Genomic DNA, 18,469 nt, shown 5'->3' on the forward strand with positions numbered 1-18,469 from the left:
TGTATTAGGGCTAAGCATATCGTACATCAAGTTCATTATGAAATTTGTAGGAGTTTAGCTAATGACACCAACAGGAGCAGGATTTGGCCCTGTTATAGCCAGGGTAAATTATTATTTTATTTGGATTCCCTTCAGCTGCTTCCTCTTTTGCATAGAGTTCTGGTAGAACACAGTCTATTTACTCCTTTCAATAAAATTAATTTTTCTGAGTTGTCTGATTGTCAGTTGCATTTTTAGTGAGAAGCAGAATTTAACTCAGCAATTATAAACACAGCCTATAAACCTCTAGCTTCACCTAACTCACACAGTGAATTTCCATTTACTCACTGTATGTGATAGGTTTTCCTCTCATCCATCCTCTAATATAATTATTTGCCAGGTCACTTAAGGGACAGCTTTGCTGGCCTGTCTCAAGAACATGGCAATAATTACTTTCAAAGCAAGCATAAATCTAATGTAAAATGACTGAAATCAGGTACAGTCTTTTTTTTTTCTTCTGTGCTTGTAACTGTGTGTCATCTGTGCTTAAGGTGTATATTTCCAACACACCGAGCCTGAGAAAAAATGAGAATAGCAAGTATGTGGCACAAGGAGGTTTGTACTTGAGGTGATACATGTTATATAAAAGTGTATAGTTGAGCTTTTAGAGTGCAAAGGTCAATGGACAAAACCTCTAAAATTAGTTTTCTCATTTCACAAATTCCTTTCAACATTTTTCTAAATTTCTAATGTGAAGAGGCATTTTCTTCAATACATACAGGCATAAGAAACCTAAATGGAATATTTGTGCTATCTAGCTCTAGGTGTCTGTCTTGAGAGCATTTTTACTTGATGGCGTGAGATAGGCCCTTTCACAAAGAAATTCTTGAAGGAGCCTCCAAGTGCTCTGAATCACCTACTTTTACTGAACCTCTCCCTGTTGATCAGAGCGGGTCAGGAGATTACCTGATCAATGTGAGCTTGTATCAACTCATCCTGACAGGCTGTGGCATGAATACCCACGCCATCAGCACAGCACCTGCTCTCTTTTTTAACAATTCCAAACAGAGCTCCCCTATTTTCCAGGGCTTTTAAAATTTCAAATTAAAACCAGTGTAAGTTTTGGGAGCCAATGGAATTTTTTGAATCTTCAGTTACGAACACAGGCTTTAAAAAAAGTAATTTGAATAATTTGCTGGTGTTTTTTGCTTGTTTACTGGATAAAGAAGCTGTTCCTTCAAAAATGGACCATCTTTCTCCCTTCAAGCCCCTCACTGGCCAGGATCTTCACTTTGAACTACTTTCATATAATCATCATCCCAGCCTGTCTTTCAAGACGGAAAATCAGTTCATCCTGAGAATACCAGCAACTCGACGTCCCTTTCCATAACTGCGGTTGATATTATTTGTGGAAACCCCACAAAGCATCATGATCAGGCTTCCACTGGGTCTGTGTGCACATCTCTAAAAAAGGTAAGACAATGTAGTGCGTGCATCTATTTCATAGCGTATGTATGCACAATGCCTCATACTTCTATGCAGCCAATACTACTCAGCCACACATACTGATGAAGCTCTGCTCTTTTTATGATCACTCTGTTAAATATTGGGATATAAGCACTCGAAAAACCTCTTTGCACTATTGGAGAATATACACCATATCAGCTTCATGAAATTAGGAAAACAAAGAACTACCATCCTCCTAACCTTCAGCTGCAAGTAGAAAAATAAACATATCACTCAACAAAGCCATACGACAGAGATATAAAACCAGCTTTACAAACTTACTTTTCCTATCAAGACCTTCAGCATTAAATCCATCAGTGCTATTAAGAAATGGATGCCATTTTTGCTGATGATTATGAAATTACATTCCTCTAAATACACAAACTGATTTTGAATGTAACAGCCAAACTTTTCTTATCACTTTGTTACACCTGTTTCACAGAAACTACAATTGCATCACATTCCAAAATACAAAATTAACTGCTAATAAATATGCGCATCATAGTTAAGTGTCAGTGTAAATGAAGAATGCATTGACCACACTGCATAAAAGTTGATTTTAATATTCACACATGTTCTTCTCTACATCTTGGAATTGTTGAAATGAACAAAAATAATAAAACACCCAACACGACACACTACACCTGTAATACATGCAGGGATGCACACAAATAGTAATCACCTGAGTCCTTTTCTGCTGTTGCTAAATACAAAAAAAAAAAAAAGAAAAGAGAAAGAAAAACACCATTACAGAAATATAACTACTTTAATTTCATTAGAGAAGAATAAATACTAAATAAGGAGTTAAAATCTTGTGTAAAGCAGCAAGGCTCCTGACACTCAGCTCACACAAGCAAAGAGTTTTTTCAGCTGAGGCAGAAATGGTGTATGTGTTTAGGTAATGTATTTATATTTACATTTATTAGGTCTATATTGTCTATATTTTGGGCTCACTTGCTGAGTTTGCACCCATATTGTGCCTAGGCATTTAGAAACAGAAATACTAGTAAAAGAATATATGAAAGTAAGAATATAAGAATACTATTTTTGTTAGAGACTTCTCCGTATCAGGGAGGTACTCTTGGTCCATGCTGATACTATCATGCAATAGTTGCATTTTGACTGACTGATAGTATGTTGATCACTGAAGAAATACTTAAAGAATAGGACAAAAATCCCCCCAAAACAGCTACATTTGAGGACATCAGCAAAAATACAAAATAATGACTATATGCTTTAGGTATGCAATATGAGGAGAAAGCAATACATGCAAACACTAACATGAATTACTTTCAAGAGAGCAATGTAATTTCAGTGCATGGATACAATAATTCTCCCCTAAACCTAAAGAAGCCGAATGGAATCTATTTTGTATTAGTAAGAATAATGGATCTTTCTAATGACCAGTGTATAGAAACCAATACAGGTCTCATTGCTACTGAAAACCGATGTGTTTAATTTCATGATGTTATGTTTCCGGAGCCCTTCACTCCAAATAGGATTCTGCTTTATTCTCAGAAAAGAACTCAACATATTTCTGACCTACCGTGCTTTGGGTTTCAATTACATGAGTGTAAAACTATTCACAGAAATCTAGTTTTATTTCAACCAAAAGACAATAAATCCAAAATGGAATTTGCAAGTCGAAGTATTGCGTGGGATGGATGGCAGTTTTATGTGCTGTTTCAGCTTACTGCAGTGTTAACAGTGTGGATATTTTAAGTGCAAAATTTGCTACTTGCAGTGAAACTGCCACGATTTGCTAGGATAGTTAAAATGTCTTGGGCAAAGATGTATTTACATCAGTGTAAAAAATTTTTCCAATCCAATATAGTGTCAGTAAGTTCAGATACCTTTTGCATGCTTTCACGATCTTAAAAAGGTTTCCATTCTTATAGCTATTATTTCAAAAGGTTTGATACAAGACTGAAATCCTGAACATTAAAAAAACCCCCTTTACGAATACAGAAAGATAAAAACCAAGGAAAACTGTTATTTTTGCTTTTTCCTTTTCCAGAATAGATTTAATATTCATTCTTCTTTCTTTAACACAACATGATATCATAATTAATTATTATAAACTGGTTACTAAGATGGTTTCATGTTGTTACTCCCATGATATAATACTGGTTGCTATAGTGATGAGATGAGTTTTTTGTTAATCATTTTTGAGTTTGGTTAACTCATGTTTTTCAGGGAATTTGAGCAGAAATGGAAAAAGGAAAAAAAGGTGGCTTTATAATATTGCTAAACACACGGGCCTCCTTAATTTTGCTGCTATGATAACTCCAGTTTTTCCAGTCTATTGCTAGAAAAAGATGCTATAAAAATATCCCATAATATGCACACAATTTGGATTTTTTTTTAAAGAACTCACCCTTCATATATTTTTCTGTTAACTGACTCTACCTCCAAAAATCCAGTTACATAGACGTGCACACACTGTTTCCTATTCCTGATTATATCTATACAGATATAGCTCACGCTTTCTGTGCTTTACGCAGAATAACAGTTATGTCTTGACAAGACTACTTGTCTACTATGACTACCACTTCCTTTTAGTTCTACGTAAGGTTTACAAATAGTAAAATGAAACTCTGTATACTAGACAACTTTTTTTTGAGGAAAATCATGGTTAATTTCATGATGAACTTTCACGAACAGAAGTAAATTCCAGAAAAATTTCTGTTTACCACAAAATCTAGTATTTCGTCCCATTAACTCATTCGGAAAATCAGGATGTAATTAAAGTTTTAATACTCAGATTCTTATTATACATATGACAACACAACAGCAAAAATAAATAACACTTATCTATATGTCTGCCTTATAAGTACATCAGAAAAGCATCTATACCAGAATTCTCAAGTTTCAAGGCACTGTCATTGCTGTTAAGGAAACAATTTCCTGTTAGTAGTTAATTACTAGAAATAGTTAGAGAAATAAAAAATAACCAATAAACAACCTTTTAGATTTATGGAGAACTCAAAAGTAAGGACAAAAGGCAACTTAAATTAGGAAGTCCTAGTCTTCCATTCAAACAGGGTCCCAGGAGGCATATTAAAGCAATGAATAGGAAAAAGCTCCACAGTTCACCAGCTGAGATTTTAATGAGACATTTCCCCTTGCTGTGGAAGAGGTTTCTTCTGAAGAGGGAAAGGGCTGCTCACAGAATATTCAGCTAATAGGTATTTTTGGCTTTTACAGACACTTTGGCAGTTGATTGCGGTACTAACCTTCTATTTTGGCATATTCTGTGAGTCGAGTGTAATTGATCAAGGCAGCCTTCTCCAGACATTTTCTAACCACTTTCTTCACCTCTTCTGCTGGTATGGGAGTGGCAATATCCTTCATTAAAACCTGTGCCAGAGGCAATTACACCACTTTGTTACAGTTATTACCGAAAACTCAAGGGAAAGGGATAAAAGTATCCTAAAGTTACTACAGGTCTGATAAAGGCAAAAATCAAAAAGGACCTATTTCAGCTGGTGGAACTAGACATTTATCTTTGAAGTTTTCTGTTCAACCCTGGTTTGACTGACTACATGGTATTTATATACAACACCCCTATTGTCTGGCACCTTGCAGCATGCCAGCCAGCCTTGTCTGGGTGACGCCAAGAGCAGTATAACCAAGAGCATTCCGTGGATGGGCTGCACCATGGTGCCCACTAAAGATGAGGATGTGGAAATTTTCTTGGTTCTCACCTGTGGAAAAGCTTCAGCCATTGCATAACCATTGACTCTTCAACAGCATAAAGGAGAAACTGTGAACACCACTATCAGAGCTAGCTAATACTGATTTTTCTTCTGTCATAAAGTTATTCAAATTCAACATGACCTCATCTATAGTAGGCAGGGAAAACACTGAACTCCTGGCAGAATACTTTATTATAGACAAGTACAAGAACAGATCATATAAAGCTTTCCAAAACCTGCCAGTTTTTAAAATACAGGATAAATATTAGGATAAAATAGGATAATATTTGATAAAATGGATCACCTGTTTTAAGTGAGGTAAATTGAGAATATATACCTCTTCATACAAATGCAATTATATATTCTGAATTACTATTTAAAAATGAACAAATATTGTTAATAATTCACTTGCATTTTTACTTTAATTCTATACTCCCTTAACTTTCAACAGGTAGGTGTAAACAAAACTCAGTATGTTTTTACCACATTTAATGCGTTTTTACCACATTTTAACAGATAACTCACTATTAAACTATTAAAAATCATTCTCCAGTGGATCCCCAGACAAGCCACACCCTTATAAAACATATCTATACATTACTGTCAAAGGGAGGGATCAAGAGATACGGTCTGGAGAAGGGTATGGTAGAAAACAGATTCAGCAACAGAGAAGTTATTAGGAAGACATAGTCACAAAGCAGACTTCGTCTATTACTTGCACACACATACCACATATTGACCTTTGTTAACCTGTTTTTTTTTTAACAAACTTCTGGATTATCAGCAAGTGAAATTACAGCATTCAAATTCTCTCATTCTGGATCTGATTTTTTTTTCCCAAATTTTCAAAGACTGGTAAAATAACTCATTTGGCATCCACAAATTCAGGAATGCACATTTATTCTTAGTCAAGACTGACAACGGTGTTGCTTGAGCAAAAGATAGAGTACCATTGCCATTTGTAAACAGCAGGAACAGTCAGAGGAAATGGCTGTTTTATACAACACAAAGAAATCTACACAGCGCTACCATCGCTGAGGTTATAAGTGAAAGAAAACATATCTTGCCAGACTCTCTCTGTGTTTTTGAACACGGCAGAGATTTTCTAAGACAGAATCTCTATCCATGGAGTGTTCTGCAGTGCAGAACAACTGACCCTCCCCAGGATCAGACCTCTCAGATTCTGGCAAAGCTACACAGACTGGGATTTAAGCTTTTTTTGTGTTCATACCTTCATCAGGCTCCTGCTGGTACAATTCTTCTGGAATCTCTAAGGGAATTTAAAGTTCTCTTTCCTTAGAGATGACTGAGATGCTTTTACCATTACAAGGTCTTCTTCCTTCCAGTCAATACAAGAGGATTTGCTGGGCAGGCATTTACATTTATAGCTTCCCATGTCATTTGCTGCATATAGGCTTTACTTAAACTGACTCAGATTATGCATTTATGGAAGATTATTTGGGCTACATAGAAGGTTTTTAATGCTATTTAACAGTATAGACAACATCAGCAATGGGGAAAGACAATGGGAAAAAAAGCTCCCAGTGAGCAATTAGAACCAGTAGCATAACACCTGAGAAGACATGAGTCTGCTTTCTGCAGCTTGAAAGCAAAAGAGAAATGCAGGCTTAGTACTCAGGAAGAATTTAAAACTTACCCTTTCAAGTAATGAAAGTGTGGCTTTTAAAGCTCCTTCAGGACGTCCAAAAGGGAAACAGTATCTTAGAATGTAAAATGAGAGGAAAAAAAAAAAAGAGGAAAATGATTAGAATTGTAATACCTAAGTTAAGAATTTACTTTTGAGCTGTAACTGTACACAGCTTGCATAAAATTATGTTAGCAGAAGACCCCCATTCTCGAAGTACTAATGAAAGCAGAAGGCCTCTTCAGTCGTTTCCCATGGAGCATATACATATATAGAGCAGCAGTATCAGCCCACCAGCAGCTAAGGCCTAAGTACAGAATAAATACAAAAGCAAAAAAGCTTCACTTCCACTTTCTCAACTATGAAGGATGTTTAATGGTCTCTGATGAGCTTGACATCTTCCTGGAAAGATGTACTGTTTCTCATGTATCCATGACAGCAACTGGAGCTGTGAAGTAGCACTCTGCGTATTATATCTTGGTTTAATATTGAGTTAAGATAAGGATAAAATGTCAGATGTTTAAGTTTCTAGAAATATCTGGGAATAACAGAGATATCTGCAGATATTCCATAATTTTGCTTATTTTACTATAAATAGTTCGGAAAAGCATTTTACATTATCTTAAATTTTATCAATTTAACCATACCCACTTCTGTCTCAACACTTCTAAAATTATGTAAACTAAAAAGTGATCCCATTCATAGCTTTGTTTTTTGTTTCTACTTCATGTAGAAATGTCTTCATGTCTACTGAATGATCCAATATATCAGCTCAATGAGACTACAATGCTCAGGCAACGGTAACCTCTATTAATCCTGTCTATAAAATCTTGCTGGGATATCCCCAATTGGAAAAAGGATTTTCTACTTGGCTGAGATTATATTTTTCATATTATTACTCCCTGAGAATGGTAGCTTTGTATTCTAATGTTTTCAACTAGTAAAATCTTTTCTAATGATAAAAGGATTCAGACCAGTAAATTTCAGGCATACATTTTGGTCAGCCAAAACAAAGCCCTGAAAATGAGGTCAGGAAAGGATTTCCCACAGGAAGAATTTCAATATTTGCTTTGCCTCAGTTTGTTTCTTTCTTACTGTAGTGCTAACAATTTTTAAGAACAGGTTAACAAATCGGCAAAGCAGGTTTAATGACTCTTAGGTGCGAAGTCATTCTAAAACAGTACACATCTTCAGGTGTTTTGTCTCCTCCTTCCCTTGCATTATTTCTACTTACAAGCACCCTTACGGAAAATTCAAAAAGTAGGAGCACAAGTCAAATGTATGTCGTAACTGAAAAAATCCATGGTCAAAAAATGAAACAAAACCAACCCTTTATGTGACTCCACGAGGAAGATAAAGAAGTTATTGTAGAGAATATGGTATTCAAAAACTGTAAAACCTATCTGAACAAGAAGGATATGAAAGTTTCTAAAATATTCTAGGGCACACATAAACAGCATGGATGCGCAAAACGACAACAGAAAGAACAGTGGAAGCAGGGAGCCAGCATGGGAGGTGGTGGGACTGCCAGGTGACAAGGAATCAGGGCATTCAGGGACAATAAGGCCAAAACAGAGACACATAGTGCATGCTTTGCATCAATTGCTGCTGCTGAATGTATTTTAAAAAATATTCAGCATTTCGCAGTTATCACAACAATTTTGATGGAGTGGTTTTAATACCATGTTTTCTTAAGAAAGCAATATCACAGCCAAGGTTATTCTTTGTTAATTAATGATAGGGGTGATCTTTTCACATTACTTGAGTCAAGGTTTTCTTTAAAAGTCTAATGCTAATTCTGTATAAGGATGTCATATATTGTGATTCCATATGCTTTATAAATCCAGATTCCAGGGCAGCACTGATTCTACCAGTATTATGCCAGTATCCTCATTTAAATTGAGACATTCCACCTATTTTTTTTTTAATTTCTAACATTTCTTCAGAGAAAGATATAATAATTGTTCTTCACCTGGCAGAGTACTGTTTGTCTATCTTGATTAAATAAAAGTTTAAGGCAAGCCTTAGAGTCCTCTGAAGGGTGGAGGAATTAATCTTTGAATGACACATTTAGTTGCTATTAAGGAGAAGTTTCTAATGTTGTTTGAATTCTCTCAAAACTGATCAAGAGTGAGGCAGAAAGAACCTATGGCCACTGATACAGCCCAAGCTTATCAACATACTCTAGTGTGTAGGTAAGTAGACATGACGGGTTTTACCTTTATTTGTACCAATTCAATTAATTTTTTAGATATCACCAGACAGCATTACACATTTTGTAACTAGTCTCATGCACATGAAGGCCTGCAGGCAAACAGAATCATTTTGAAGATGTACAGCCTCTCTTCTTGCTCCTCCATCTCCCTTACCTCTCCATACGTATCCCTAAGGCTTCTGCTGCTTCAATAACTTTTGGGTCACACTGTGTTTCTAACATAAACTTCACAGGATATGGTCATAAGTACGTTGCAGCAAGCACGAGAAGATTGGCACAAACCCAAGTTTTCCTTCCCCCTGCAGGTTATGTTGTCAGTACTCTCCTCCTGCCTTTCCAAGACCTTTGTCTGTCCTTTGCTGCTCTGTATAACTTCTCTGGCAATATCTATTTAGTCCCATGGGAGTCAGGAAACAGAAAATGTGTCAGGGAAGAATCTTTAAAGGAGTTAAAGGAAGTGAGGATAATTTTTTTTCCCCAAAGGAACACCATCCAAGGAGAATCCTAGCTCTCTTTAGTTTAATATGGTGACAAAGTCCCAAGAGAAGACTGCCATGTCCTCTCTGCTTAAAAAAATCCCCAACGACCTAGTTATTGACGTGACAGATACCAGTGAATAGGAGGCATTTACCTCATCAAACCAGAGGGGCATCCAACAAACTTATAGCAAACCTTGCCAAACAAAAGACAGCTGCTTCACTCAGCACTATTTAAACCGTGGAACTGGATGTCATAAGATGATAGAGAGACAAAAACATTCTCTAAATACATTCTAAAAAAGCATTAGATTGACAGAATAATAACAGATAGGGTGGTTTAGTATGATAAACTAACAGTTTTGGTGGTCTACAAGCCATTTTTATGCTAAGCTTCATAAACCATCAGTTACTAAAAACCAGAAGGAAATAGCAGCCCATGTTCACTCCATTTCTTGTACTCCTTCCCTAAACATCTTCCACTGGTATTGACAGTCCTTACATATGACAGATTGAGGATGATGTACCTTAGCTAATTTAGGAAAGATAAGTATATTATGAAACCAAGATAATGACATTAGAGATCTAGAACAGATTTAGTTGCCATCTATCAAAGATGATCTCTACTCCCATAATTTTTCTGATCAGTACTAATCCAGAAATTGCTATGGCATTTTCATTCAGACAATTTTCTTAGTTAGAGTTACAGAAAGTTTAAAGTTTAAAAGCATCAACAAAAACCAGGCCTATATTCTTGAACAATCTTCACTACCACAGAAAATTACAGTTCACATGATACACACGTAAATTTTAAGCACAATCACTTGTGTAAATAAATTATTCCAGATTTAACATATTCAAAATTTCTTTGCAGCTATACTATTACTTTAACTCCACTTGTTCAAGCACAAAATTGAAACACCATGATAAAATCCTTCCAGAATAAATTTAGCATTCATTGAATATATCATACACTTACCTGAAATGGCTTATTTGGTTTTCTAAAAGGGAGGAAAGTCTGTCCTTAATTTCCTCAAACCTTTCTTTCTCTTCAACAGATACTGTTCCAATTCCATCTGGCCTGTAATATTAAATATTTAATAATCATTGATATCTCTTCATGCTGAGTGCTCTTTGAACAGTGATCTTTATTTTTAAAGCTTTCAGTTAACATGTGCTAACTCTCCTTTCCCGTTCCCCTGAAGGACAAGCAGGGACTTGCGAATGTAGTTAAAAACAGACTGCAACTAGACAAACAATTTAACTTTTGAGCTGAACTTCTAAATTCATGTCCTAAGTTTCTACCTGATCTCAATATAAACATGAGGTAGCATATATCTCTCCCAAATCATTCCCAAAGATAAAGAATATCCTTTGTCAAGAAAATTAGTACTACTGGCACAACAGAGAGGTCTACTTGGATCTTGTTGAATTTCAACTCACTGAATCTTCCAGATATTTTCCCAGGGGCACAGTAAGGCTGAAAATTATTTTAAAATAAAGGTAGGAGGCAAACTACAGTGAGAAAAGCAAGAGCAGGCAACACCTCGGAATCTGCCTGCTTAAAGCAAGCACAGATTTTTTTTTGATTCCCCATCCCATACTATTGTATGCCAAATAGCAACATGTAAACAAAACTTCCATATAACCATAGCATAAAGGATGCAACAAAAAATAGTCTTTAAAAAAACAAAAGCACTGGCATTTTTTTAAACATCAAATTTAAGTCCTAATAATTAAAAATAAGCCTTGCATTAAGTATGTGAAGCAGACAGTGTAAAGTCTTAGCCTAAAGGTGTTATTAATGCATATTAAAATAGTGACGAATTTAAAGAAATTTAAAAACACACTTCCCAAACGGTATTTCTGCCGTGCAATCACAACTTCCCCACATACAGCATACTTTAAAAAGAAGTATCTGAAAACTTCCCATCACTCTCTTAACTGCCAGCTCTAGGGTTACAAAACAGCTGCTACTTCCACCTGAGTTTACATCCCTGACACTAAGTGGAGATCTGCCCTCTACCGCCTCCAGAGCCTTCAGAACTGTATCTCATTGTTTCTAGAACTGAGAAAATTGTAGTAAAGTGACTTGAATAAATTCAACATTCTCTGAGTGTTGTAAGAATCATTCTACGAGTCTATGAACATCTTTTTCTAAATCATTACTTTAACTTTCTGCTCTATACTTATATCTAGGAAGGATAAGTTGCTACCTGGTCATGACATAAACAATTTTCTCACACTTTAAAACACTTACGTTTGTGATCTGACAAGTCAAGGTGAAAAGAATGCCTGAATTCCTTAAATTATTGTGAAGACAACAATAAAAATCATATATGGTAGAGGTATGAGTAACCAGGCACATCAATATACTATTGTATAAATTTGATGTGAAAGAGCAAATAACTTATCTTCTCTCTTTTGATGGATGCCAGGATACTTTACCTCATCCTTTTGACAGATGGACCAGGCTCAAATTTAAGTAAATTGCACTGCGTGATTTCATTGTCAGGAGAGATCGTGTGCTGGTGTGATAAAGTAAATAGTTCTGTCATATTAAACCTCGCTGAGGCATGTCATATATATGACAGAAAAGACCTAGGGGTCCAGATAGCAGTAAGTGAAAAAGGTGAGCCAGTAGGATGTCGTATCTGTCAACCTGCACTAAGGCTAGGATCACTACGTGCCGGGGACCTGTCACTTCACTGAGTTTGTTGTCACGAAGAACCTCGCTGACAACACCTAAAATTTTCCCAACTGTTAAATATATTTTCAGTCAATGTTTGCATAGAATCAATTGTCCCAGAAAAAAAAGAAAGAGCACACAAAAAGGTGTTAGAAAATTGTACCGTCTATAACACTGAAAAACTTCTCTCTTGAAAACATGCTTTTAGAAACAAGCACAAACTCTGAATCATTATTTCGTTTCTTCCTGTTAGCTTTAATGCAACAAGCAGAATATAAAAATGCATTTTTTGCAACACAGTTCTGAGACACATATTGTGCTGGTGATAATTTTTTGCTACTCTTGGGAGTATCTGTCTACTACTGAGAAAAAAAAATCTGACTCTGAGATGAGCTGAGATAGAAAAAATAGAAAATATGAAACTATTTCCCACTCATTTTGTCTTTTAAATCCCCACTCATTTTGTCTTCTAGATTTTTTTAAATTGCTTTAAAAGACAGAATAAAACAAAATAGCACTGTTTTGACCTGGTTGTTTATATTTACAAATTATTGTGCCTGCCAAGTAAAACCAGACTCAAGCAGTCATTTCATTTTTAAAGGTTCAGGTCATCCATAAACTATGCAGGAAGTATTCTGCAACTGAAAACACCACCACCTTTCTTACTACCCCATGTGTTATGGATAGTGGTTTGGATTTCATTTTTTTCAATTCAAAACTAGTATTCAGCTTTCTAATTGCATCTTGGGATCTCTCTTTCAAGAACTCAGCCACAAAAATTAATGGACTGTCTTAAGAAGAGTTCTCATTTTAACCTATCTTCTCAAGAAGGTATAGTAAATTTGCCTTTCCTCCACATTCTTTTTCTCCTTATTCTTCACAGCTGCTTTTGGGATTAGAGAATCAGGTGAAACGGTGAACACTCAAAACCTGAGAAGCCTTCTCTCTCTCTCTCTTATATTAGTTTTCCATTTTCTGAGAACTCTGTCAATTGAATTTGGATTGGCCTGTCTTGTCTGCTTAGATCACTGTCTAACTGGCACAGATATAATGCTGTCTCTGGTCACATCTCAAACTGTTTAATTCACTAAGACTTAAATATCAAAAGAGATTTGAAATAATACCTCATGAACTAGAGCTAGTAAATTCAAGTGGGAAGCAGCTGTTCGACCAGGAGACGCTTAAATAATACCACCAATAATAGAGATTGGCCAGAATTTTTAAAGAAACTTTTACTATGACAATCTTGCAAGATTGCTGTCCCGATGGCAGTTAACGGTAGGGAATCTGATTGACTAGGTGGTGGACTTCGGTTTTCCTCTCAGAATGGACTGTTTTTCCTCACTTGATATATACCTTTAAAACTTGGAGTAGCCTCTAGAAATATTTTGATGTCTAGATGTCTTAAAATCTGTAATAATTTGCAAAGGTCACTTGATGCATTGTAGGATTAAGGTTCTTGTGAATAGCTATGGCATGTGAGATTAAAAATGGTATTGCAGTTTCAAAGGGAATTAGCTATGATGGAGATTGGGTTGACTGCAGATTGTTTCCAGCGCTTAGCTTTGGAAACAGCTTCTCCTAGTGGTCTCTCAGAGAGTGAATTTTTACCGTAAGCAAGACTGCTTTGTCGAGACAGCCTTGTGAAATACCAGTTGAACATGACTGACTTTTTGCCTCCGTTAACATCATTGATACTGGTGATTTTGCATATTTTAAAAACGTTTAAAGTCTTTTGAGTGAGCTTTCTCCATTAAAAACACAGACCATCACTTTGATCTGTCATAAAAAAAAAAAGAGTATGTGGAGAGAAATGCACAGACTGATATTCTAACACGTACACAAACACACACAGATGAGAACAGGCTGACCAAAAGAATCTGCCAGAGGAAGATGAGGAATCATGATGAAAAACAAGAAAAAGACAAGAAAAATACTTCAGCTAAGGTCTTACTTTGAGACATTTATATAATAAACTACATTTCAAGGGCATAGTGAAAGCAAAACCAAAACTTAAATGTCATCTCAGCTCCTAGAAACAAATTGTTTTAGAAGACTTCAGTGCTTTCTAAGAGCACTTGTTTTTAAATTCAGTAGGACATACAACAAAATGGAAGAACAGTGACAATTTTCAAATTAGCAAGATAAAAGTATGACTTCTTGTTTCTTAGTAAACTGAAGATCAAATTGTGTAGAATTTTGATGTAGATTATCTATCTATAGGACTTTAATACCCAAGGACTTTAATACCCACATTTTCCTTTAAAACACAATTGCATTAATTGCTCTGCTTTTGCAGAGCTCATGGTTTATGTAAGACAAATCTAAGAGAAGCAATGTTTTACATCATTATCAGCTTAGAAGCAGGCAGAGCAGACGACTTTTTATTAAAGTATAAAGAAAATGAAGAGAGCAAATTATCACGTGACATTTAAACATAGCTTTAACCAGCAGGCACTTGAAGACCGAGCATTTTGTTGTTTTTATTAACTATTCTTCAAACATTCTGACAAAAAACTGGCACAATAGAGCCTTCTGCTGTATGCATTTCTCAGGCTGATCCTACATCTGCTTACAGGTCACACTCTCTTTTTCACAAGTGAATGAAAAAGACCAATTCTGAAAGCCACTAAAACAGATTAAGATGATAAATCAGGTTAATTTTAATGTTTTTTTAAGCGGTTATATTTAGGTGGGATTCATTAATTCCCTTCTACTAAAAAGCGAAGCATGTGCTAATATAGCATCATTTCACTGGAAGTATAAGGGTATGTATAAGCATTAATCAGAGGAAATTAATGAGAAAACAACGTACAGTGTTTAGGAAAGGTGAGACTATGGAATAGCATTAGCTGTTCCTTCATTGCTGAAGATGGTAAGTAAATATGCAGAACTTTGTTCTAATATTTCTTAATAATATGTGAATGTGATTAATTTTCTATTGACAATTTCTCTGAGGATTTTTTGTTTAGATATGTCAAAAAATGTGCCTCTGTTAATATCATAGTGAAGACACATTTTATTGTAACATTATTATAGTTACTAGCAGTTTCCATCACAGGATAGTATCCTCCCTTAAAATAAAGGTGAGGTCAACATGGCTTCACTTGGTGCCTGCAGCAGGATGAAAAACTTTGCTTCTAGCTCTGAAATAAGGAGAATTCTACTGATAACTTTCTTGTGGTTATTTACAACAGTAATGCCTGGAAAGCTCTGTCACTAATTGAACAGTATGAATTAAAAAACCCAACAAACGTAACTATTTAGAGAGGCTTATGGGTATGATATTCAGAAGTGAATCACTTAAAAAGGAGAATACAGATTGAATTAAAGAACATTTACCTTCCTCTGAGCTCCATATATCCTGGAGATGATCAGCTTCCAAAAAATGAAGGACAAACTTGATGATGGAAGATGCTTGGCACAGGGTAGTACATAAAACTGAAAGACCTAGTGAAAAAGTTCTGTTCTCTGCACTGCCCAAAGAGCCTTAGAGAAGGGGAAGATTACATTCACTTGAAGCAAAGGGATAGAATTGTTCAAGGATCAACTAGTTTTTCCAGTTTTGAGAGGACAGTGCTTCTCATCTAGAAGCACGAACAGCTATAGCGTATCAATCCTAAAAGGTGTACTTTCTCATTCCATTATTCTGGGTAAATGGTGACTGATACCAAAATGACTTCCAAATGAAAACACGCTTTCAAGTATGAGAAATCTACTCTCAACAATTCCATTATAGAGGACTGATAGAAAAATGAGACAAACTACAAAACCGTATGACGCTTGTTAAGTCTCTCTACATGCTGTATCAAACACAAGAGAGAATTTATATAAGATGTTGGAAGGCTGATAGAATGTAACTTCTGATGTAACACACTCCCCTAAACATTCACACTGTAAGGGACCTCAGGCTCCTTCCTCCAGCTGCTGGACAGCCTTGGAACAGATCTAAGATTAAAGCAGAAAGCTCAATTGCCAATAAAACCAGTGAAAAAGGATCTTGCCCCTGCTATCATTACAACACAGACAGAACACGTGGGGTTGAGAATGGATAAGAAAGAGGATGCATTTTCAACGGCTTAAAGTGGAAAGGTTCCACAAAATCCTGTTAGCAACAGCTTCTTGGGAAAACTTAAGAAGGCTACATGCTATTCAAATATTTTTATTTAGAAAATTGTATATATAAAAACATAACGCTTCTGGGAATAGATCAACTAAACAAAAACTTTCATGTCAGACGGTGACCATGCGCACATAAATGGTGAAACTACTGACTTAAGTTCTGGAATTTTAGATTAAATCTTACTAGATATTGTTTATGAAAGATATAAAATGAAGGAGAAACTAGCAAGATACAGACAACCTAACTTTAACTCTAGAGTTAATTTAGTCAGAAGAGAAGGAAATATCTATTCAGAAGCTCCACAGAGAAATACGATATTATTTTCCTTATTTTCACAAAGTTCCTTGTCCCAGATTTGAAAGGGATGAACATTCTTTTATCACTTGACACGAAGTGTAAAATTACAATAAATGGTCCTTATCACAAAACATTGAAAAATGAAAAGAAATACATGAATGCATAGCACTCTCCAAAGCTTCCACAGTTTCATTTCTCTTATGTGTTCATTTACTCCACTTTAAGACATTTCCACCAAGCATAACAGGAGCAAGAGACCAGTCAGAGTCTATAGTGCCAAATGATGGCACGGATCTAAAAGGAGCTCTCAGAGAGGGCAAGGCTACTGAAGAGATATGAAATTAATTCTTGGACTGGTGTTTATTATGAAGGAAATGAAGAAGACACCTGTGCTGGAACACTGGAGAAAAAAACCCAACCAACCAAAAAACTCCTTTATTTTCAGCACAAAATCTGTCCCAAATTAAAGCAACTAAGAAAAAGCTTCTGGAAGAAATTAAATAAATGAAGAGCAGTAAGATGACAGAGCCAGAACTGAATTACCTATGGTCGTGTGAAAGTTCTCACTTCTTCCTGAAAAAAGGGATGTAAAGAATGTGAGACCAGTTTAAACATCCAGGGTAGGTAAGCAGAACTACAGGCCAGTAAGCTTTACATACATCCCATAAGATTAAAAGGAACTATAATATAAGAATATTTAGGGATAAAATTAAAGAAAATTAGTTAAATAACTGTTGTGGAGAAGTCCAGCTTTGAAGCCATAAAGCAGAGAAAACTTACCTTCTGATCTTCTTGAAATTCTCTAAAGGGATCAAAAACAAGTGGATGATTGCGACCTGACTTATATGAAGTACCTGGATTTCCAAAAACCTTTGTCAGAGTCCCTAACTAAAAGCTTTTAAGGCAATTAAGCAGGCACGGAGTAAGAGTCACAGTCCCTACATTTACAGTGAAAAAAGAGAATAGGGATAAATGGTGAGTAGCTGCAGTGAAGATAAGTTATCAGAAGAGTTTCCTCTGTGCTGAGACCTGGATTGTTTTACAGTATTCATAAATGACCTGGCAAACAGCCAAGAAGGGAGGTGATAGTAAATTTAATTGCAATGATAGTTATGTGGCATAGTGTGGAACCGCAGAAGGACTTTATGAAATCAAGTTGCAATAAAACAGCAAACAATGATCAAGATAGATAAATGTAAGAAAAAAATCAGTTGTTATTCAGGACAGAGATCTTAATGTTATGGTGGATAATTTAAAGAAAGCATTCTGTAGCAGTCAAAGAATCAAATCAGCACTGGGAATGACCAGAAACAGATAAGGAATTAGCAGAAAACATCCATCCAGCATAATCAGTGCATGGTTCACTCATACTTTTGAATCTTAAATAGCAAAGAGAAAACAGAGAAGGGTTTTTATTTTTTTTCTCTCCTCCGTCTCTTCTAATAGCAACAGAGAATGAATTGAGATGTGTAGGAGTCAAGTTCAAAGCAAGAGTTCTTCAGGCAAGAGGAGGCTGAGTTGTGGAACTTGCTGCCAAAGGTGTTGAGGGTGCAAAGGGCTTATGCAGGTTCAGGGGTGCAGTGGACAAGTACCTGAACAGAGACTCACTCCAGGCTAGTGAACAGGCATATTTTGAGCCACAAAGAACTGGAGACTGAAAGAGTATTAAGAGGAAATATTGCATTTGCTTGCCCTTCTCTTACTCCAAGGAGGGCAATGCTGGAGACACACGACTGACTGGCCTAGAAGAATCCTGACTCAATATGACTGTTCTTCTGTGCAAACACACATGCGCTGAAGATTTCAAAATGAAGGCAGAAAGAAACTATTTATCTTTGGTC

The 18,469-nt window shown here is 35.9% G+C and overlaps 1 protein-coding gene across 1 annotated transcript in view; it reads right to left on the bottom strand.

Moving 5' to 3' along the window:
- CADPS2 (Ca++-dependent secretion activator 2) overlaps positions 1–18,469 on the bottom strand; it is a 120,827-nt gene that overhangs the window by 76,532 nt on the left and 25,826 nt on the right. The window contains exons 7-10 of the mRNA XM_010140154.1: positions 10,499–10,600; positions 6,841–6,904; positions 4,722–4,845; positions 2,168–2,188 (exon numbers count right to left, since the gene is read on the bottom strand). Of these exons, the coding sequence (XP_010138456.1) occupies positions 2,168–2,188; positions 4,722–4,845; positions 6,841–6,904; positions 10,499–10,600 (311 nt within the window). The remainder of the gene's footprint in view (positions 1–2,167; positions 2,189–4,721; positions 4,846–6,840; positions 6,905–10,498; positions 10,601–18,469) is intronic.

This window comes from Buceros rhinoceros, unplaced genomic scaffold (genome assembly GCF_000710305.1).
Source record: "Buceros rhinoceros silvestris isolate BGI_N320 unplaced genomic scaffold, ASM71030v1 scaffold3057, whole genome shotgun sequence".
NCBI lineage: Eukaryota > Metazoa > Chordata > Aves > Bucerotiformes > Bucerotidae > Buceros > Buceros rhinoceros.